The sequence below is a fragment of the Heterodontus francisci genome, chromosome 35 (genome assembly GCF_036365525.1).
Source record: "Heterodontus francisci isolate sHetFra1 chromosome 35, sHetFra1.hap1, whole genome shotgun sequence".
Lineage (NCBI taxonomy): Eukaryota > Metazoa > Chordata > Chondrichthyes > Heterodontiformes > Heterodontidae > Heterodontus > Heterodontus francisci.
The window spans coordinates 25,262,810-25,285,411 of NC_090405.1; the positions used below are offsets into that span (position 1 = coordinate 25,262,810).

At 48.5% G+C, this 22,602-nt stretch overlaps 1 protein-coding gene across 2 annotated transcripts; it reads right to left on the bottom strand.

Moving 5' to 3' along the window:
• Positions 1-1,791: 1,791 nt before the first annotated feature.
• Positions 1,792-14,427, bottom strand: LOC137350568 (zinc finger protein 271-like). Of its 2 annotated transcripts, none has more exons than XM_068015228.1 (2): positions 14,409-14,427; positions 1,792-7,577 (listed from the first exon to the last, which is right to left on the bottom strand). In XM_068015228.1, the coding sequence occupies exon 2, from the start codon at positions 7,216-7,218 to the stop codon at positions 6,208-6,210; it is 1,011 nt and encodes a 336-aa protein (XP_067871329.1). In that variant the 5' UTR covers positions 7,219-7,577; positions 14,409-14,427; the 3' UTR covers positions 1,792-6,207. The 2 variants fall into 2 exon arrangements, with proteins under 2 accessions (XP_067871329.1, XP_067871328.1); XM_068015227.1 differs by lacking the exon at positions 14,409-14,427 and adding an exon at positions 9,309-9,425.
• Between the last annotated feature and the right edge of the window lie 8,175 nt (positions 14,428-22,602).

Consider the following 22,602-nt stretch of genomic DNA (forward strand, 5'->3'; position numbering starts at 1 on the left):
TTATATAGCTCTGGTTAGGGGCCAAATGGATTACTACATGCAGTTCTGGTCACTGCACTTTAGGAAGTATGTGAGGGTCCTTGAGAGTGTGCAGAGGAGATTTACCACAATGGTTCCAGGGCTGGAGGATTTTAGTTACAGTTATAACTTGGAAAAGCTGGGTGGAGATTTAATAGAAGTGTACAAGGTTATGACAGTCAGTAGATAAGTTAGACACGGAAAAACTGTTCCCATTAACAAATGGTACAAGGGCTAGGGGACACAGATTGAAAGTTTTGGGCAGAAGAGGCAGGGGAAATATGAGGAAGCACTTTTTACACAGCGGGAAGTAATGACCTGGAACTCGCTGCCCACAAGCGTGGTGAAAGCGAAGATGATCAATGACTTCACGAGGAAGTTGGATGGCCACCTGACAGAAATAGACTTGCAAGGTTACAGGGATCGAGCCGGGGAGTTGGACTGACTGCATTGCTCCATAGAGAGCTGGTATGGACTCAATGGACCGAATGGCCTCCGTCAGTGTCATAAATAAATGACTGTAAGACTCTGAAATGAATTTTAAACCGATGATTGTTGTGTTGGTTATTGAATTAATTCATGAGAAGTCTGAATAATTTAATATGATTTGCAGCATCACGGAGAGACCATTGGGATTTTGGAAACTGACAAATTGGAACTCCAGTCAGTGCTGGTTCAGGTAAAGGATGTAAGAAGAAGTGAAGCAGGTAAAGCCTTTTGAGTTAATTACCAAATGATCCACTTGTCTCTGGTAACCAACCTTGCTTTCAAGAAGCTACTGCTCCCTGCAATCACTTCATTGCTTTAAACAGTTTTTCAACAAAAAATGGTCTCATTTCTTTTCCCTATTTCCATATCAGGGTAACTTGTGGAGGGTTCAACATGTTTGTGAGAAATGATCATCTGTCAAATTGCAAGGCCCAAACTGTAAAGTGCTGTAATTTTTCACTTCACTTGCAGTGTTGTGGGGTTTTGTTGGAGAGAACAATGCTATTAGAAAAAGTAACATCCGTGTAAGGCAGTACCAGAACAAAATGTTCTGTCAGAATTAGTTTTCTAGATCCTGGTATCCATAGCAACCTGACACCAGGGTGTGTCCTGTTGTAAAGCATAAAAATAAATCAGTTGGTGAGGAACATGCAGCATCTGTTTATAGATGGATGTAGAAGGTAGTTTCCAATATGCAGGATTGGACTAAATTGCACCTGTGATTCTGTAAGCTTGTTGGTCCGTGGATTTGAAGTTGGGCCTTATGGCTGCATACCTGCTGTACCTTCCATAATGGATGAACCCACATATAGAAGGCAGTAAGCACAATATCACTACAGTAACCAATACATGCTGTTAAACTGATTGGCCTGAAGGCAGGCAGGAAATATGGCTGCCTTCTTCCTGCAAGTCCAATCTTTTTACATAGATTTACATAGATTCACAGCACAGAAACAGGCCATTCAACCACAACTGGTCTGTGTCAGTGTTAATGCCTCACACAGCCTCCTCCCATCCGTCTTGTTCTAATCCCATTAACATATCCTTCTATTCCTTTCTCAATCCTGCTTATCTAGATTCCCTTTAAATGCCTCTGTGCTATTTTAAGACAGGTATTAACTCATTTTAAATAAATTCATTTAAAATAAACAGGTTAAAGTCTTTAAAATAGCAGAAGGAGGAGCTGACAGAAGCCTGTTAACTGCTGGTACAATTATACAACAGATATTTGATCCTCGGATAAAGAAGGACCTGCAGCGTGTTTCCAGGAATTCCCTGTTTTATTGATTTGTGAGTGTTAGACATCAGGATAACTAAAAATACACAACCTGGAACATCCACGGGAGGCAAAATCCCGACAGTTACTCTGGGATCACTCCTGCTGCGGAACTCCACCACTGACCCTGCATTACATTGAGTACATAGAGTTACATCAAATCGACAGCAGTGGTTCTCAAAGTTTTTTGGTTGAAGGACCCCTTTTTAAATGGATTAGTAATCACGGACCCCTCCCCATCTAAATTATACTTATAAACTCCTTTCACATTTACATTTCTGAATGTAAAATTCATCAGTGACCTGTTAAAGGGAGTTACAGGAAAGTTTACCAGGACTGTCCAGTATAGTGTACATTGATGTGATTGATGATGTGAAAACTTTTATCCTCCCTTCAGCTGAAAGATAACTTGACAGGTTCAGCAACCTGCCTGTTGAATACTTCACCACATGACACCTGCCTGCTCTTCCTGGAGTGGGATTAGGCTTGGTGGCTCCTGTTGCAAGTTTCAGGTGTAACCCTCCACCACCTGCCTACTCACTGCACAGTTGCTGAGTGTTTCAGGGTATTTTTCTCCCCCTCTGCTGTTTCCCAGCCTGTGTGCACTGGAATATTTCTGACTCACTGCCTGGTGTTCAGCATTCCTGCCATCAGGACACCGCCAGTAACTGGGACTGCGGCTTTATTCCGGGTCCAGCTGCCATACGCAGTGAATGAAGCTGAGAGTAATCATCATTCCAGGCCTCTGAACAAGGCTGATGTGGCGGCTCCTTCCTCACCTCCCCCAGCCCCAGTCCTGTGAATCCATTCCTGGTGTGTCTGGGGCCTCCCGTCTCCTCTCTCTCTCTCTCGATTCTCAGTCAGTTCAAGGCATCGCTAATCCGGTTGCATATCCGTTTTCAGAACTGCCTCAGCCCCAGTGCTGGCCCAGTAATCACTTCCCAAAGTCTTGCTGGAAACGGATCCCATTCCCATTACTCCACAGACACCCTGGAAAGTCTGTATTGAGTGGCAGGAGTTCACAGACCCCAGTTTGAGAACCACTGATTTACAGGATTATTCTTCAGCATCAGTGACTTCCTATCCCACATCCAGACTCACGCTGCCTTCAGAGAATAAATCTTTGTTCATGATCTGATGTCGGCTTTTGTTTAATGAGAATGGGTCTGTACAATGATAGAATGTGAAGTAAATTGATGCTAACATGGATCTGACGATAATAGTTTGAAATGTGTCTCAATGTACTCGGACCAGACACTTCCCTGGTGCAGGGAGTGGGAGAACTTTTCACCATCTCCCACCTTGTGTCAGGACAACTGCTTTTGGAGATCAGAGAGAGGCCCAGACATTCTGTCTGTGGACGGAAGTGTAAAAATTCTGTCGACGGACGGAGACCCAGACACTCTGTCTATGGACGGAGGCCCAAACATTATGCCTGTGGATGGAGGTCCAGACATTTGGTCCACCTACGGATTCCGGACATTCTGTCTACTGATGGAGATCCAGACATACTGTCCACAGACGGAGGTCCAGACATTCTGTCTACTGATGGAGCTCCAGACATTCTGTCTACTGACGGGGATCCAGACATTTGGTCGACTGCCACAATCTGTGTTTAAAGATCGAATGCATCTATTTCTAAACATTGACTTGAGATGATGAAATCTGTGAATTGATTAATTAATGTGTGACTTTAACCAGCACATTTATTGAAGGGACATTTCTGAGTTAGTGAATTATTGGTAGTTAGTGAACGATGAGCAATTTTATTCATGAAGCTGTACCTAGAAATCCATGGTCTGTTCTCAGTGTCCGGATCCTCAGTCATTGTTTCAATTCACCCACGTTCCTTTACATTCACTGTTCCTGCTACTCTTCCTCAAACACCAGCCATGTCCAAATAGATCAATCTGTCCTTAGGGATCTAAATCATCCGTATCATGTGAAATGTCAAAAGTTTAAATTAAAAAATCTTCTGGTGAGTTATCTGTAATTGTTCTGATTATTTTTTCTCTATCTCACACTAACTTGAGGACCATTTTGATCCTGTCCCGAGGAAAGTGCGGTCTCTCCAGATGTATCACTCGATACCTGGTATCTATGAAGGGGAGGTTGTTGTCCTGTCTAGACCACCCTGACTATCCTTGTTCCATAACTGTCAGGAAGAGAAGGCCCTGATATTGCAAGGAGAGCCTCAGGGCATCAGTCTCAGTGAATCTGTAAAATAGAGGAACACATGAGCGCAATGAGGCCATTCAGTCCCTCCAGCCTGTTCCACCATTCCATTACATCATGACTGATCTGTATTTCAACTACATTTACCCAGGTTGGTTCCACATCCTTTCATAACCTTCCGAACAAAAATATATCAATCTCAAGTTTTGAAATTCACTCTGTCTCTCATGGTCAGTCTCTTGCTCCCTCTCTCTGTCTCTATCTTTCACTCTCACCCTTTGTGTCTATCTCCCACCCTCTATGTGTCTCCCCCTCTCTGAATCTCACCCTCTGTCTCTCTCTCTCTTACCCTCTGTCTGTCTCTCACACTCTACCTTTCACTCTCTGTCTATCTCCCACCCTGTCTCTGTCTCTGACCCTCTCTCCATCTCTATCTCACTTGCTCTCATTTTGTCTTACGCTGACATTGATTCTCCTGTTCAGATACCTTTGAGCTGCCACTCCAAGGTAAACACAACACACATGAGCCCAGGGCTGTGACCTCATACAGAAGACAATTGGACCAATGTTTCCAGTCATTTACAATCAGGGTACATGAAGATGATGGGAGAGAAGAACAACATTAATCAGAGTGGAAGGAAATCACTCATCCTGGTGTGAATCAGGTACTGACTTAAAGCCCCATTGATCTTCCCTTTCTGTGATAGCACCATCTCCTGATTACGAGTGTCAGGAAAAGGCTGAATTGCATGCGGCAGAAAAGCTGATTGATCCAGATATGTAAACGTTTCCACAGCATAAATCCCAATTTAATTTTTAATGTGAATGAAATGATTTGAACTAATTAACGACAGGTTTGTAACGTTGGCACCTTAAGAGTCTCAGCGACTGAATTTCATTAACCAAAAGGCTCCTGTTAAGTACATTTACTGGGAAAATTTCAATTTAAACCAGGTTTGCTCTATTCACACATCGAAGGTGTGAGAGATGTTGTGGGACACACACAAAGTCCAGTCGCTAAAAGTGATTAACAGACTGGGTTTTGCGTTTAGTGATCCCGGGTGTGTTAGTGATACCTTCCCTGAATACCAAGGCTCGGAGAGGCATTCTGGAAGGTATGGGGAGCTGGGAGTTGTTCCTGACAATAACTGACAGTATCAGAACTGAAATAATCTAGAGTTAGAAAGAAAAGACCCAAACATGGGAACAGTCGGTAACAGGAGATGAATTAGTCAACACTTATCTTGGAGAAATTAAGGACCTGACACAGTGTGTGTTTGAAACAACATTAATTGATTTAACAGATCTCAAAATATGAAACTCAAGCCCATTTATAGGAGTTATTGACAATAGGACAATTAAACTCCGACAATTAAACATATTTCAGTCCTGGATGTGATTCGTCTTAGGCAGTTCCTCGGGAACAAGGATCACTATCTTCCCCTCCAGGATTGTGCATGCTTAGGTGACTGAATAATCCAATTCTGATATTCCAGATCCCAAAGTCCATTTTGAGGGGGTGGTAGATGCCTTTGCGTGGGTTCTTTTAACTTGGGGTGGCCATTGCACACCGACTACCACACAGTCCGAGCGAAGCACTGTCTTTGTCCAATGGCAGGGATGGCTGAGGTGACTGGAGACCAGTCTCCACTACACAGACGGGGACTAATACGTACACATGGCCAGCAGATCCAGCTGGCGAGCCCGGACGCAGGCCGTGTGGATCTGCGTCAGGGTATTCCTGAAAGAGCAGCTAAAAGCCTGTTCCGAGGGCTCCTGTGACAAGAGCTCCACGGGACACCTCATGGAGTCGCAGGAATAGGCTGAAGCAGAAAAAACAGTATAACCAGTGGCCAGTCACAGGCTCAGCAGGAGACTGAAGTCTCTCAATCAGAGCAGTGGTGGGGGAAGAGTAGTAAACTGATCAACGTTACTTTAAATATCACAACCGAGCTGAGCGGGGGTGAGCGCAGCCTCAGCTGCACCGAGTCTCAGCGGCTCTCAGGACCCCAATCAGAGCCGCCAGGCCCGGCGGACGTGCAGCGAGGACCCCGGGGAAGGGAGGATGCACCATTCAAGTGATGGTGCAGCACCTCCCCCATCCTAGCCACCGCTACCCGGTTTCTTCTCCCGTTTATCTCAACATTAAGACGCTTTTGCTCTGGACTACACTGGTTATAATGTAAGACCCAACTTTGTCACTGAATGTGATTAATAGCAGCAACAACAGCAGAATCCAGCCATTACAGTCACATGTGAACTCGCTGATGTTGCAGCAGATTGGATGACTGAGTGAATCTCTTCCCACACACGGAGCAGGGGAACGGCCTCTCCCCAGAGTGAGTGCGTCGGTGTTTCAGCAGATCATTACTGCTTTTAAAGCTCTTCTCACAGTCAGGACATTGAAAAGGTCTCTGATCAGTGTGAACAAGTTGATGTTCAGTGAGGTTGGATGACTGAGTGAATCCCTTCCCACACACGGAGCAGGTGAATGGTCTCTCCCCAGTGTGAATTCGTTGGTGTTTCAGCAAGTTGGATGGGCGATTAAATGTCTTCTCACACACGGAGCAGGTGAATGGCCTATTCCCAGAGTGAGTGTATTGGTGCTGCAGTAGATCATTGCTGCTTTTAAAGCTCTTCTCACAGTGAGGACATTTAAAAGGTCTCTCATCAGTGTGAACTTGTTGGTGTTGCTGCAGATTGAATAACCGAGGAAATGCTTTCCCACACACAGTGCAGGGGAATGGCCTCTCCCCAGTGTGAGTGCGTTGGTGGTTTAGCAGATGCCTTGAGCTTTTAAAACTCTTCCCACAGTCAGGACATTTAAAAGGTCTCTCATCAGTGTGAACAAGTTGATGTTCAGTGAGCTGGGATGTCTGAGTGAATCCCTTCCCACACACGGAGCAGGTAAATGGCTTCTCCCCAGTGTGAACTCGCTGGTGTGTCAAAAGGTTTGATGAAGTTGTGAATCCTTTCTGACAGACGGAGCAAGTGAATGGCTTCTCCCCAGTGTGAACTCGCTGGTGTGCGAATAGATTGGAGGCAGTTGTAAATCCTTTCTGACACACGGAACAGGTGAAAGGTTGTTCCAGAGTGTGACTTCGCTGGTGTGACAGCAGGGGTGATGAGTGAGTGAATCCCTTCCCACACACTGAGCAGGTGAAAGGCTTCTCCCCAGTGTGACTGCGTCGATGTATTTCCAGCTGGGATGGAGATCTGAATCCCTTTCCACAGTCCCCACATTTCCATGGTTTCTCCATGGTGCGGGTGTCCTTGTCTCTCTCCAGGTTGGACAATCAGTTGAAGCCTTGTCCACACACACGAACACGTGTACAGTTTCTCCCCACTGTGAATGGTGTGATGTGTTTTCAGGCTGTGTAATTGGTTAAAGTTCTTTCCATAGTCAGTGTACAGGAACAATATCACTCTGGTATGTGTCTCATTGCCTTTCCAGTGAAACCGATGTTTCAAATCTTTTCCAACAGACAGAACAGACGAATATTTTTCTTTCTACATACAAAGGCTGATGATATTCCGTTCTGATGAGTCCAGTGACTGTCAATCCTCGGCGAGATGTTTGGTTTGAACATTCTATCTCAAATCCTCTACTTCTAAAACCCTGTAAAAGAAGTTTACAAAAGTTATCAGTGTAAATGCAGGATATTCAGAACAGACAGTTCGAATTTCTATGGAACATTCTTTCCTGTCTTGTTCTCCAAAAGCTGAAAATCCCCATCCCACACACTCCTCCTCCTCCCTGTGCTGAAATCCAAACTCATCACACCATCTCCCACAGTTTTCCTTTTGGTTGACTTTTCTCGCTCCCCTGAAGGTGCTGACTCTGGCTTGATTCAGTTCTACACTCACTGCTTCCCCTCTCTTTCCTCCCCTGAAGGTGCTGACTCTGGCTGGGTTCAGTTCCACACTCACTGGTTCCCCTCTCTCTCCTCCCCTGAAGGCGCTGACTCTGGTTGGGTTCAGTTCTACACTCACTGGTTCCCCTCCCACTCCTCCCCTGAAGGTGCTGACTCTGGCTGGGTTCAGTTCTACACTCACTGGTTCCCCTCCCTCTCCTCCCCTGAAGGTGCTGACTCTGGTTGGGTTCAGTTCTACACTCACTGCTTCCCCTCTCTCTCCTCCCCTGAAGGTGCTGACTCTGGCTTGATTCAGTTCTACACTCACTGGTTCCCCTCTCTCTCCTCCCCTGAAGGTGCTGACTCTGGTTGGGTTCAGTTCTACACTCACTGGTTCCCCTCCCACTCCTCCCCTGAAAGTGCTGACTCTGGTTGGGTTCAGTTCTACACTCACTGGTTCCCCTCCCTCTCCTCCCCTGAAGGTGCTGATTCTGGTTGGGTTCAGTTCTACACTCACTGGTTCCCCTCTCTCTCCTCCCCTGAAGGTGCTGACTCTGGTTGGGTTCAGTTCTACACTCACTGGTTCCCCTCCCACTCCTCCACTGAAGGTGCTGATTCTGTCTGTGTGTACGTGCTCTCTCTCCCCTCCCCCACCCCCCCCAACACGCGGATCCTCCCGGTCCAACGTAATATCTCCCAGTTTTGGTGATGTGCTCTCCCTGACCCCTCTCCATTTCTCCTTCTTATACAGACTTTCCCTGACTGTCACTATTTCACAGAATCATACAGCACAGAAGGAGGCCAATTGGCACATTATGCCTGTGCTGTATCTCTAAAAAAAAATTATGCAATTAGTCCCGCTCACTGCCTATTTCCCCATAGTTCTGGAGAATTTCACTTTGAAATACTTGTCCAATTTCTTTATGAAAGTTATAATTGAATCTGTTTTCACCACCCTGTCTGACAATTCATCCCAAATCCGAATCAGTTACTGGGTAAAAAGATCTCTCTTCGACTGTCTTTGACGTTTTTGGCCAATTATTTTCAATCTGTGTCCTCTGGTTACTGACCCCCAGGACAGTGGAAACAGTTTCTCCCTCTCTACCCTATGAAAATCCTTCATGATTCTGAACACCTCTATTAAATCTTCCCTTAACCTTCTCTACTCTGAGGAGAACAAACACAGCTTCACCAGCCTGTCCAGAGAACTGAAACCCCTCATCTCTGGTATCATTCTAGTAAATGTCCTCTGCTCTGTCTCAAAAGCTTTGATGTCCTTTCTAAAGCCTGGTGCCCAGAACTGGATACATTACTCTAGCTGAGATCGAGCCAGCGACGCCCACATCCCACGAACGAATAAAAAAAGTCCCCTGACCAGTTCCCATTTCCCTCCATTTACAGACACTCCCTGCCCAGTCCTCAATACTTATCCATTTACAGACGCTCCCTGCCCAGTTGCCCTACATGTCTGGCTGGCAGTTTCCGAGAAGCCTCACCAGGAAAAGCTGCACCGCCGCCATCCGCAGGGACACAGACGGGATTGTTGCATCCCATTGTGGCCCTGAGGCCCTGCTCCAGCTGTGTGAGCCGGCAATGAGCACGGTCTTCCCGCACTTTGTGAATATTCCGCTCCCGCTCCGGACCCGGAGCTCCAACTGCTGACGGAACCGCGCTTGCGTGCCCCGCTCCTATAACAGACAGGGCGGATTCCGGAGCGCGGAGCATTCTCGGTAACCACACCTGTCATTAATGCCAGTCTCTCGTATGCGAGTCAGGGCTTATTTCGTACATTTCATTCCTTGGTATGATTGTGCATGTTTTCTCTTGTACCTGTCAGTGCCTGGGAGGAGTCAGCTTCACTTTGTAGCCATGAGTTTCTGGTGTGAGAAAGTGGGTTTCTGCCCGGTATGTTTCAGTTTATCCTTTATTTTATTTAGAGATACAGCACTGAAACAGGCCCTTCGGCCCACCGAGTCTGTGCCGACCAAGAACTCCCCATTTATACTAACCCTACCGTAATCCCATATTCCCTACCACCTACCTACACTAGGGGCAATTTACAATGGCCAATTTACCTATCACCTGCAAGTCTTTGGCAATGGGAGGAAACCGGAGCACCCGGTGAAAACCCACATGGTCACAGGGAGAACTTGCAAACTCCACACAGGCAGTACGCAGAATTGAACCCGGGTCCCTGGAGCTGTGAGGCTGTGGTGCTAACCACTGCACCACTGTGACTGTTTGTTTTTACTATTGCTATGACAGTTTCACCACATAAATTTCAACAACTTGTATGTGAGCATCAGCTTTTGTCTATATCTATCAGTTTCTAATATGTGAGAAAGGGTTTGATTCTATCCCTATCAGTTTCTGTTACATTACATACCCTCCTCTAAGTGTTCTCTGTACTTGTCAGTCTCTTGTAGTCTGTGTTTTGCTTTGTATCTCTCAGTCTTCCAAGTGTGAGCCTGGGTTTAGTTTAGTTTAGAGATACAGCACTGAAACAGGCCCTTCGGCCCACCGAATCTGTGCCGACCATCAACCACCCATTTATCCTAATCCTACACTAATTCCATATTCCTACCACATCCCCGCCAATCCCTATATTTCCCTACCACCTACCTATACTAGGGGCAACTTATAATGGCCAATTAACCTATCAACCTGCAAGTCTTTGGCATGTGGGAGGAAACCGGAGCACCCGGAGGAAACCCACGCAGACACAGGGAGAACTTGCAAACTCCACACAGGCAGTACCCGGAATTGAACCCGGGTCGCTGGAGCTGTGAGGCTGTGGTGCTAACCACTGCACCGCCCTATTCACTGGAGTTCAGAAGAGTGAAGGGGGATCTCATAGAAACCTAGTTTCCTTTGGACCTTGCAGTTTGGATATGGAAGAGAGGTTTTTACACGTTAACTGCCAACTCCTGCTAAGTGATAGAAAATAGGAGCAGGAGTCGGCCATTCAGCCCTTTGAGCCTGCTCCGCCATTCATTATGAACATGGCTGATCATCCAATTCAGTAACCTGTTCCCGCCTTCCCCCCATATCCTTTGATCCCTTTCGCCCCAAGTGCTATATCTAACTCCTTCTTGAAAACATATAAAGTTTTGGCCTCAACTGTTTTCTGTGGTCGCAAATTCCACAGGCTCACCACTCTCTGGGTGAAGAAATTTCTCCTCATCTCAGTCCTGAAAGGTTTACTCCGTATCCTCAGACTATGACCCCTGGTTATGGACTCCCCCACCATCGGGAACATCCTTCCTGCATCTACCCTGTCAAGTTCTGTTAGAATTTTATAGGTTTCTATGAGATCCCCCTTCACTCTTCTGAACTCCAGTGAATAGGGCAGCACAGTGGCGCACTGGTTAGCAATGCAGCCTCACAGCTCCAGGGACCCAGATTCGATTCTGGGTGCTGCCTGTGCGGAGTTTGCAAGTTCTCCCTGTGACCGCGTGGGTTTCTGCCGGGTGCTCCCACAGCCAAAGACTTACAGGTTGATAGGTAAATTGGCCATTGTAAATTGCCCCTAGTGTAGGTAAGGAATATGGGATTTCTGTAGGGTTAGTATAAATGGGGGGTTGTTGGTCGGCACAGACTCGGTAGGCCGAAGGGCGTGTTTCAGTGCTGTATCTCTAAATAAATATAATCCTAACTGACTCAATCTCTCATACGTCAGTCCCGCCATCCCAGGAATCAGTCTGGTAAACCTTCGCTGCACTCCCTCTATAGCAAGAACATCCTTCCTCAGATAAGGAGACCGAAACTGCACACAATATTCCAGGTGTGGCCTCACCAAGATGCTGTATAATTGCAGCAAGACATCCCTGCTCCTGTACTCGAATCCCCTCGCAATGAAGGCCAACATACCATTTGCCGTTTTTAACCGCCTGTTGCACCTGCATGCTTACCTACAGTGATTGGTGTATGAGAACACCCAGGTCTCATTGTATATTCCCCTCTCTCAGTTTATAGCCCTTCAGATAATAATCTGCCTTTCTGTTTTTGCTACCAAAGTGGATAACCTCACATTTATCCACATTATACTCCATCTGCCATGCATTTGCCTACTCAGTCAACTTGTCCAAATCACCCTGAAGCCTCTCTGCATCCCCCTCATAACTCACCCAGTTTTGTGTCATCTGCAAATTTGGAGATATTACATTTAGTTCCCTCATCTAAATCATTAATATATATTGTGAATAGCTGGGGTCCTAGCATTGATCCCTGCGGTACCCCACTAGTCACTGCCTGCCATTCAGAAAAAGACCCGTTTATTCCTCCTGTTTGTTTCCTATCTGCCAACCAATTTTCTATCCATTACAGTACACTATCCCCAATTAATTTTACATGCTAACCTCTTATGTGGAACTTTGTCAAAAGCCTTCTGAAAGTCCAAGTAAACCACATCCACTGGCTCCCCCTCATCAACTCTACTTGTTATATCCTCGAAGAATTCTAGTAGATTTGTCAAGCATGATTTCCCTTTTGAAATCCATGCTGACTCTGTCCGATTCTACCACTGTTCTCTAAGTGCTCTGCTATAAAATCTTTGATAATGGACTCTAGAATTTTTCCCACTACCGACATCAGGCTGACTGGTCGATAATTTTCTGTTTCCTCTCTACCTCCCTTTTTAAATAGTGGGGTTACATTAGCTACCCTCCAATCTGGAGGAACTGTTCCAGAGTCTATAGAATCTTGAAAGATGACCACCAATGCATCCACTATTTCTAGGGTCACTTGCTTAAGTACTCTGGGATATAGATTATCAGGCCCTGGGGATTTATCGGCCTTCAATTCCATCAATTTCCCCAACATAATTCCTCTACTAATACTGATTTCTTTCAGTTCCTCCCTCTCACTAAACCTGTGTTCCCCAACATTTCTGGTATGTTATTTGTGTCCTCATTTGTGAAGACTGAACCAAAGTATGCATTTAGTTGGTCAGCCATTTCTTTGTTTCCCAGAATAAATTCCCCTGTTTCTGACTGTAAGGGACCTACATTTGTCTTCGCCAATCTTTTTCTCTTCACATACCTATAGAAACTTTTAGAGTCAGTTTTTAGTTCCCTGCAAGCTTACTCTCGTACTCTATTTTCCCCTTCTTAATCAATCCCTTGGTCCTCCTTTGCTGAACTCTAAATTACACCCAATCCTCAGGTCTGTTGTTTTTTTCTGGCGAATTTGTATGCCTCTTCCTTGGATCTAATGCTATCTCTACTTTCCCTTGTAAGCCATGGTTTGGCTGCCTTTCCGTTTTACTTTTGCGCCAGACAGGAATAAACAATTGTTGCACTTCATCCATGTGCACTTTGAATGTTTGCCATTGCCTATCCACCGACATCCCTTTAAGTAACGTTTCCCAATCCATCATAGCCAACTCGTGCCTCATACTTTCGTACTTTCATTTATTAAGATTCAGGATCTAGTCTCAGAATCAACTACGTCACTCTCCATCTTGATGAAGAATTCTATCGTATTATGATCGCTCACCCCCAAGGGGTCTCGCACAACTAGACTGTCAATTATTCCTCTCTCATTAGACAATATACAGTCTAGGATGACCTGCTCTCTAGCCGGTTCGTCAACGTATGGGTTTGTGGGTTTCACACTGTATCCGTCACTCTCTGGTATGTTAGTGTAAGGTTTACACTGTAACTGTTAGTTTCTGGTCTAGGAGTGTTGGTTTTACTCTGTATAGAATCATAGATCGTAGAGTAGTTACAGCACAAAAGGAGGCCATTCAGCCTCTCGTGCTTGTGCTGCCTCTCTGCACAAGCTACTCAGCTCAGGACACATCCTCATGTATTCATGAAGCTCTGCAATTTTCTTTTCTCTTCAGATAATTATCTTATACCCTTTTGAAAGGCATGGTTGAATCTACCTCTGTTACAATCTCAGGTAGTACATATCAGATCTTAACCACTCGCTGCATAAAAAAAAAAGTTTTTCCTCATGTTGGCTTTGGTTCTTTTACCAGTCACCTTAGATTAGTGTACTTTGGTTCTCAAACCCTCCACCAATGAGAACAGTTTCTCCTATGCACTCAATCCAGAGCTCTCATGATTTTGAATAGCTCGATCAAATCTCCTCCCAACCATCTCTTCTCGAAGCGGAACAGACAAAACTCCTCCAATCTATCAATGTATATGTCAGTCTCTGGTGTGTAATGCACTGTACCTGCTGTCATGCACACCGGAACTGCGATGATACACAACCATGGAATAGCTCTGAAGTGTTATGACAAACGGACTTTGTCTTTAAAAAATGAACCTTTATGTTAGAAAGTGAACAATGGTCCAAAATGGCCACCGAAGAAAAAGGGGATTGGCCTTTTGTGTGTTCAAACTGTCTGACAAAGGCAAAGGACAAATCTTCAAATCTAAAAGGTGTTGAGGTAACCCATCCTACGTCTATCCTAAAACATTCCAGAATTGAATGTCTTCTTATGAAACAAAGGAAGTGTGAAGTATCCATGTCCTGGTCCATTGTGCGATCACCATGCGGAGGAAACCAGAGTTCCTCCCAACAAGAGTCGAGAGATAACAGCATTTCCTTGAAAAAGAGCCAGAGAGAGAGAGATACAGACTCACCCAGGAGCAAGAAGCAACATCAGAACAGTGTTCATTCCAGCCAAGCAAAGAAGCACGTGCCCTGCTGAAAAAAATCCAACATCTACCTAAAATATAGCAGTGAGAGCTGGAAGTAACCCATTGTTTTCAACAGAACCTTCAATCAAGAGAGAAATCTACACTCATCTCAGGCCTGAATTCATCTCGAACTTGATTTCCAAGAGTATTCAACAGGTTTATCATAACCTTTCCCCCACTAAAAACCATCTTCCATTTGCCCTTCTCGATCTATCTTCTTGTCTGTGTGCGCGCGAATGCATGAGTGGATGTGGTTGCCACAATTTCAGGATAAAGCATAGTTATCAATAAAAAATTGATTTTTTGTTTTTAGAATCTACAAGAAAATCTGTTGCTGTCTGTTTATTTGCACAATAAAACATCAAGGTGCTGAACCCTAATACAAATACACTTCCTGTGGTCAGGTGGGGAGTTGAAGAATGGGAACCACTCATCACACGACGTGGCTATAACACTGGCAGTTTGTGGCATGTAAATATGCATTTTATTCTCTATTTGCCAGTTTCTGCTACTCGAATCTAGGTTTCACTCTGCATCTGTCAGTCTCTTGTATGAGAGTATGGGTTTTACTCTGTACCTGGTATGTAAATGTGAATCTGCCAGTTTCTGATTTGTGAGTTCTATACTGTACCTGTCAGTTTCTGCTTTATACAAATGTATATTATCCTGTACCTGTCAATTTCTGTTATGTAAATCCATATGTTGTTATGTACCTGTCAGTTTCTGGTATATGAGTCTGGGTTTTGCTCTGTATCTGTCTGTCTCTGAAGTGTGAGTATAGGATTATACCTTTTTCCCTTTGTACCTTACAGTATGGATATGGATGAGAGTCATAGAGTTTTACAGCTTTTACACTGGATCTGCCAACTCCTGCTAATCAATTGTGGGCTCACTCTGTATCTGTCAGTCTCTGGAATGTGAGTGTAAATTTTACTCTGTACCTGTCAGTTTCTAGTATGCAGATATGGGTTGTACTCATACCTGTCAGTTTCTGGTATATAAATGTGTATTTTGTCTGGACCAGTCAGTTTTTACTTTGTAAATGTGTATTTTGTTCCGTACCTGTCAGTTTCTGCAATGGGTGTGGGTTTTGCTTCATCCCAGTCAGTTTCTGGTATGTCAGCATGGTTTTATACTTTTCTGGGAGGCGAGTGATGTTTTCTTTCTTTTTCTACTGTTATCATTCAATTTCTGGTATGTGAGTGTGAGTTTCACTACATATCTCTCAATCTCTGGTCTACGGCTTCTCTGTATCTGTCAGTTTTTGATTTTAAGTGCGGTGTTATCTGTACCTGTCAATTTCTTTTTTGTGAGAAAGGTCTTATTCTGTACCCTTCAGCTTCTGATGTGTGTTTATGGCTTGTACTCTGTCCTGGTCAGTTTCTGGTATGAGTATGGGTCTATCTCTTTATTTTTCATTTCTGGTTTATGAGTGGGGATTCATTTTTTATCTTTTATTGTCTGGATTTTGAATTTTGATCAGTACCCGTCCACTTCTAATATATGGGTGTGATTTTTAATCTGTGCATGTCATTCTCTGATGTGAGCAGGGGTTTTATTCTGATCCGTGAGTGTGCATTTTACACCATAACTCTCATTGTCGAGGATGTGATTGTGATTTTTAATCATTGTGTCAGATTCCGACAGGTTGGTGTGATTTTTACTCCATACATTTCATTCTCTGCTATCGGACTGTAGATTTTATTCCGTACTTGTCAGTTTCTTACATCGGAGCGCAAATTTTAGTCTGTATCTGGTATATAAATCTGCTTAATTGTGTGTGGGTTTTACTCTGTATCTGTCAGAGTCTGAAGTGTGAGAATAGGGTTTTCTTTGTACATGTCAGGTTCTGGTATGTATGAGAGATTTTCACTCTATACCTGTCAATTTCCAGTATTTCAGTATGGATTTCACTCTGCATCTGTCAGTGTGTAAATGTGTGTTTTATTCTGTATCTCTCATTTTCTGGGATGCGAATGTAGATTTTACTGCCTGTTTCTGGTATGTGAGTCTGGGTTTCAATCTGTATCTGCCAGGTTCTGGTAGGTGTCTGCTATTTTAATCTGTACCTGTCATTTTTCTGGTATATGGTTGGGGCTTTTGATCTGTACCTCTCAGTATCTGTTACTTGAGTGCGTTTTACTTTGTACCTGTCAGTTTCTGGTATCTGAGTATCAGTTTTAATCTGTGCTTGTAGGTTTTGGGTATGTGAGCGTGGGTTTATTCTGTATCAATCTCCAGCATATGAGTAGCAGCTCTTCTCTGTATCTGTTGGTTTCTGGTATGTGACTGTGTGTTTTAATTTGCATCTTTCAGTTTCTGATTCATGTGTATGTGTTTTTCTGTAGCTATCAACGTCTGCGTGTCATTCTTACCTTTCAATTTTTGTCACAGAGGAATTGATTCTACTCTGGACCTCTCTGTTTTTGGTATATGTCTGTGTGTTTTACATTGTAACTGTCCATCTTTGTTTTGGGAATCTGGTTTATTCTGAATCTGGCAGTCTCTGGTACATGAGTGGTTTATTTTATTCACTGTACATGTCAGTTTCTGTTTTGTGAGTGAGGATTTTAATCTTTATTTAAACTTTTCAAATACTTTTTAATGTGCTTTTCACACTGTATCTGTCAGTTTCCAGTAGATAAGTGTGCGTTTTATTGTGCACAAATCTTGTATCTTCACCTTGGAATGTGTCTCTCAGTTAAACTCCTCTGTATCTGTCAGTCCCTGATGTGGGCATGTTTATTTTAATCTATATCTGTTAGTCTCGTGTGTGTGTGTGTGGGTGTGTCTGTGTGGTGTGTGTCTGGGTGTGGTGTGGTGTGTGTGGTGTGTGGGGTGTGTGGTGTGTGGTGTGTGGTGTGTGGTGTGTGGTGTGTGGTGTGTGGTGTGTGGTGTGTGGTGTGTGGTGTGTGGTGTGTGGTGTGAGTGGTGTGTGGGTGTGTGGGTGTGTGGTGTGTGGGTGTGTGGTGTGTGGGTGAGTGGTGTGTGGTGTGTGGTGTGTGGTGTGTGTGGTGTGTGGTGTGTGATGTGTGGGTGTGTGGTGTGTGTGGTGTGTGGTGTGTGTGGTGTGTGGTGTGTGTGGGTGTGTGATGTGTGGTGTGTGGGTGTGTCGGTGTGATGTGTGGTGGTGTGTGGTGTGTGTGGGTGTGTGATGTGTGGTGTGTGGGTGTGTCGGTGTGTGGTGTGTGGTGTGTGGGTGTGTCGGTGTGTGGTGTGTGGTGTGTGGTGTGTGGTGTGTGGTGTGTGGTGTGTGGTGTGTGGTGTGTGGTGTGAGTGGTGTGTCGGTGTGTGGGTGTGTGGTGTGTGGGTGTGTGGTGTGTGATGTGTGGTGGTGTGTGGGTGTGTGGTGTGTGGGTGTGTGATGTGTGCTGTGTGGTGTGCGTGGTGTGTGGTGTGCGTGGTCTGTGGTGTGCGGTGTCTGTGGTGTGCGGTGTCTGTGGTGTGCGGTGTCTGTGGTGTGCGGTGTCTGTGGTGTGCGGTGTCTGTGGTGTGCGGTGTCTGTGGTGTGCGGTGTCTGTGGTGTGCGTGGTGTGTGGTGTGCGTTGTCTGTGGTGTGCGGTGTCTGTGGTGTGCGGTGTCTGTGGTGTGCGGTGTCTGTGGTGTGCGGTGTCTGTGGTGTGCGGTGTCTGTGGTGTGCGGTGTCTGTGGTGTGCGGTGTCTGTGGTGTGCGGTGTCTGTGGTGTGCGGTGTCTGTGGTGTGCGGTGTCTGTGGTGTGCGGTGTCTGTGGTGTGCGGTGTCTGTGGTGTGCGGTGTCTGTGGTGTGCGGTGTCTGTGGTGTGCGGTGTCTGTGGTGTGCGGTGTCTGTGGTGTGCGGTGTCTGTGGTGTGCGGTGTCTGTGGTGTGCGGTGTCTGTGGTGTGCGGTGTCTGTGGTGTGCGGTGTCTGTGGTGTGCGGTGTCTGTGGTGTGCGGTGTGTGGTGTGCGGTGTGTGTGGTGTGCGGTGTGTGTGGTGTGCGGTGTGTGTGGTGTGCGGTGTCGTGTGTGTGGTGTGCGGTGTGTGTGGTGTGCGGTGTGTGTGTGGTGTGCGGTGTGTGTGGTGTGCGGTGTGTGTGGTGTGCGGTGTGTGTGGTGTGCGGTGTGTGTGGTGTGCGGTGTGTGTGGTGTGCGTGTGTGTGGTGTGCGGTGTGTGTGTGTCGGTGTGTGTGGTGTGCGGTGTGTGTGGTGTGCGGTGTGTGTGGTGTGCGGTGTGTGTGGTGTGCGGTGTGTGTGGTGTGCGGTGTGTGTGGTGTGCGGTGTGTGTGGTGTGCGGTGTGTGTGGTGTGCGTGGTGGTGTGCGGTGTGTGTGTGTGCGGTGTGTGTGGTGTGCGGTGTGTGTGGTGTGCGGTGTGTGTGTGGTGTGCGGTGTGTGTGTGGTGTGCGGTGTGTGTGGTGTGCGGTGTGTGTGGTGTGCGGTGTGTGTGGTGTGCGGTGTGGTGTGCGGTGTGTGTGGTGTGCGGTGTGTGTGGTGTGCGGTGTGTGTGGTGTGCGGTGTGTGTGGTGTGCGGTGTGTGTGGTGTGCGGTGTGTGTGGTGTGCGGTGTGTGTGGTGTGCGGTGTGTGTGGTGTGCGGTGTGTGTGGTGTGCGGTGTGTGTGGTGTGCGGTGTGTGTGGTGTGCGGTGTGTGTGGTGTGCGGTGTGTGTGGTGTGCGGTGTGTGTGGTGTGCGGTGTGTGTGGTGTGCGGTGTGTGTGGTGTGCGGTGTGTGTGGTGTGCGGTGTTGGTGTGCGTGTGTGTGGTGTGCGGTGTGTGTGGTGTGCGTGTGTGTGGTGCGTGTGTGTGGTGTGCGGTGTGTGTGGTGTGCGGTGTGTGTGGTGTGCGGTGTGTGTGGTGTGCGGTGTGTGTGGTGTGCGGTGTGTGTGGTGTGCGGTGTGTGTGGTGTGCGGTGTGTGTGGTGTGCGGTGTGTGTGGTGTGCGGGTGTGTGTGGTGTGCGGTGTGTGTGGTGTGCGGTGTGTGTGGTGTGCGGTGTGTGTGGTGTGCGGTGTGTGTGGTGTGCGGTGTGTGTGGTGTGCGGTGTGTGTGGTGTGCGGTGTGTGTGGTGTGCGGTGTGTGTGGTGTGCGGTGTGTGTGGTGTGCGGTGTGTGTGGTGTGCGGTGTGTGGTGTGTGCGGTGTGTGTGGTGTGCGGTGTGTGTGGTGTGCGTGTGTGTGGTGTGCGGTGTGTGTGGTGTGCGGTGTGTGGTGTGCGTGTGTGTGGTGTGCGTGTGTGTGGTGTGCGGTGTGTGTGGTGTGCGGTGTGTGTGGTGTGCGGTGTGTGTGGTGTGCGGTGTGTGTGGTGTGCGGTGTGTGTGGTGTGCGGTGTGTGTGGTGTGCGGTGTGTGTGGTGTGCGGTGTGTGTGGTGTGCGGTGTGTGTGGTGTGCGGTGTGTGTGGTGTGCGGTGTGTGTGGTGTGCGGTGTGTGTGGTGTGCGGTGTGTGTGGTGTGCGGTGTGTGTGGTGTGCGGTGTGTGTGGTGTGCGGTGTGTGTGGTGTGCGGTGTGTGTGGTGTGCGGTGTGTGTGGTGTGCGGTGTGTGTGGTGTGCGGTGTGTGTGGTGTGCGGTGTGTGTGGTGTGCGGTGTGTGTGGTGTGCGGTGTGTGTGGTGTGCGGTGTGTGTGGTGTGCGGTGTGTGTGGTGTGCGGTGTGTGTGGTGTGCGGTGTGTGTGGTGTGCGGTGTGTGTGGTGTGCGGTGTGTGTGGTGTGCGGTGTGTGTGGTGTGCGGTGTGTGTGGTGTGCGGTGTGTGTGGTGTGCGGTGTGTGTGGTGTGCGGTGTGTGTGGTGTGCGGTGTGTGTGGTGTGCGGTGTGTGTGGTGTGCGGTGTGTGTGGTGTGCGGTGTGTGTGGTGTGCGGTGTGTGTGGTGTGCGGTGTGTGTGGTGTGCGGTGTGTGTGGTGTGCGGTGTGTGTGGTGTGCGGTGTGTGTGGTGTGCGGTGTGTGTGGTGTGCGGTGTGTGTGGTGTGCGGTGTGTGTGGTGTGCGGTGTGTGTGGTGTGCGGTGTGTGTGGTGTGCGGTGTGTGTGGTGTGCGGTGTGTGTGGTGTGCGGTGTGTGTGGTGTGCGGTGTGTGTGGTGTGCGGTGTGTGTGGTGTGCGGTGTGTGTGGTGTGCGGTGTGTGTGGTGTGCGGTGTGTGTGGTGTGCGGTGTGTGTGGTGTGCGGTGTGTGTGGTGTGCGGTGTGTGTGGTGTGCGGTGTGTGTGGTGTGCGGTGTGTGTGGTGTGCGGTGTGTGTGGTGTGCGGTGTGTGTGGTGTGCGGTGTTGTGTGTGGTGTGCGGTGTGTGTGGTGTGCGGTGTCTGTGGTGTGCGGTGTGTGTGGTGTGCGGTGTGTGTGGTGTGCGGTGTCTGTGGTGTGCGGTGTGCTGTGGTGTGCGGTGTCTGTGGTGTGCGGTGTCGTGTGGTGTGCGGTGTCTGTGGTGTGCGGTGTCTGTGGTGTGCGGTGTCTGTGGTGTGCGGTGTCTGTGGTGTGCGGTGTCTGTGGTGTGCGGTGTCTGTGGTGTGCGGTGTCTGTGGTGTGCGGTGTCTGTGGTGTGTGGTGTGCGGTGTCTGTGGTGGCGGTGTCTGTGGTGTGCGGTGTCTGTGGTGTGCGGTGTCTGTGGTGTGCGGTGTCTGTGGTGTGCGGTGTCTGTGGTGTGCGGTGTCTGTGGTGTGCGGTGTCTGTGGTGTGCGGTGTCTGTGGTGCGGTGTGTGGGTTGTGTGGTGTGCTGGGTGTGCGGTGTCGTGTGGGTGTGCGGTGTCTGTGCGGTGTGGCTGTGGTGTGCGGTGTCTGTGGTGTGCGGTGTCTGTGGTGTGCGGTGTCTGTGGTGTCGTGTCGGTGTGCTGGTGTGCGGTGCTGTGGTGTGCGGTGTCTGTGGTGTGCGGTGTCTGTGGTGTGCGGTGTCTGTGGTGTGCGGTGTCTGTGGTGTGCGGTGTCTGTGGTGTGCGGTGTCTGTGGTGTGCGGTGTCTGTGGTGTGCGGTGTCTGTGGTGTGCGGTGTCTGTGGTGTGCGGTGTCTGTGGTGTGCGGTGTCTGTGTGCTGTGTGGTGTGCGGTGTCTGTGGTGTGCGGTGTCTGTGGTGTGCGGTGTCTGTGGTGTGCGGTGTCTGTGGTGTGCGGTGTCATGTGGTGTGCGGTGTCTGTGGTGTGCGGTGTCTGTGGTGTGCGGTGTCTGTGGTGTGCGGTGTCTGTGGTGTGCGGTGTCTGTGGTGTGCGGTGTCTGTGGTGTGCGGTGTCTGTGGTGTGCGGTTGTCTGTGGTGTGCGGTGTCTGTGGTGTGCGGTGTCTGTGGTGTGCGGTGTCTGTGGTGTGCGGTGTCTGTGGTGTGCGGTGTCTGTGGTGTGCGGTGTCTGTGGTGTGCGGTGTCTGTGGTGTGCGGTGTCTGTGGTGTGCGGTGTCTGTGGTGCGTGTCTGTGGTGTGCGGTGTCTGTGGTGTGCGGTGTCTGTGGTGTGCGGTGTCTGTGGTGTGCGGTGTCTGTGGTGTGCGGTGTCTGTGGTGTGCGGTGTCTGTGGTGTGCGGTGTCTGTGGTGTGCGGTGTCTGTGGTGTGCGGTGTCTGTGGTGTGCGGTGTCTGTGGTGTGCGGTGTCTGTGGTGTGCGGTGTCTGTGGTGTGCGGTGTCTGTGGTGTGCGGTGTCTGTGGTGTGCGGTGTCTGTGGTGTGCGGTGTCTGTGGTGTGCGGTGTCTGTGGTGTGCGGTGTCTGTGGTGTGCGGTGTCTGTGGTGTGCGGTGTCTGTGGTGTGCGGTGTCTGTGGTGTGCGGTGTCTGTGGTGTGCGGTGTCTGTGGTGTGCGGTGTCTGTGGTGTGCGGTGTCTGTGGTGTGCGGTGTCTGTGGTGTGCGGTGTCTGTGGTGTGCGGTGTCTGTGGTGTGCGGTGTCTGTGGTGTGCGGTGTCTGTGGTGTGCGGTGTCTGTGGTGTGCGGTGTCTGTGGTGTGCGGTGTCTGTGGTGTGCGGTGTCTGTGGTGTGCGGTGTCTGTGGTGTGCGGTGTCTGTGGTGTGCGGTGTCTGTGGTGTGCGGTGTCTGTGGTGGTGCGGTGTCTGTGGTGTGCGGTGTCTGTGGTGTGCGGTGTCTGTGGTGTGCGGTGTCTGTGGTGTGCGGTGTCTGTGGTGTGCGGTGTCTGTGGTGTGCGTGTCTGTGGTGTGCGGTGTCTGTGGTGTGCGGTGTCTGGGTGTGCGGGTCTGTGGTGGCGGTGTCTGGGGGTGTCTGTGGTGTGCGGTGTCA

Excerpts from the sequence above, each read along its gene's own strand:
- LOC137350568 (XM_068015228.1), bottom strand. The coding sequence starts at position 7,218 with ATGGAGAAACCATGGAAATGTGGGGACTGTGGAAAGGGATTCAGATCT.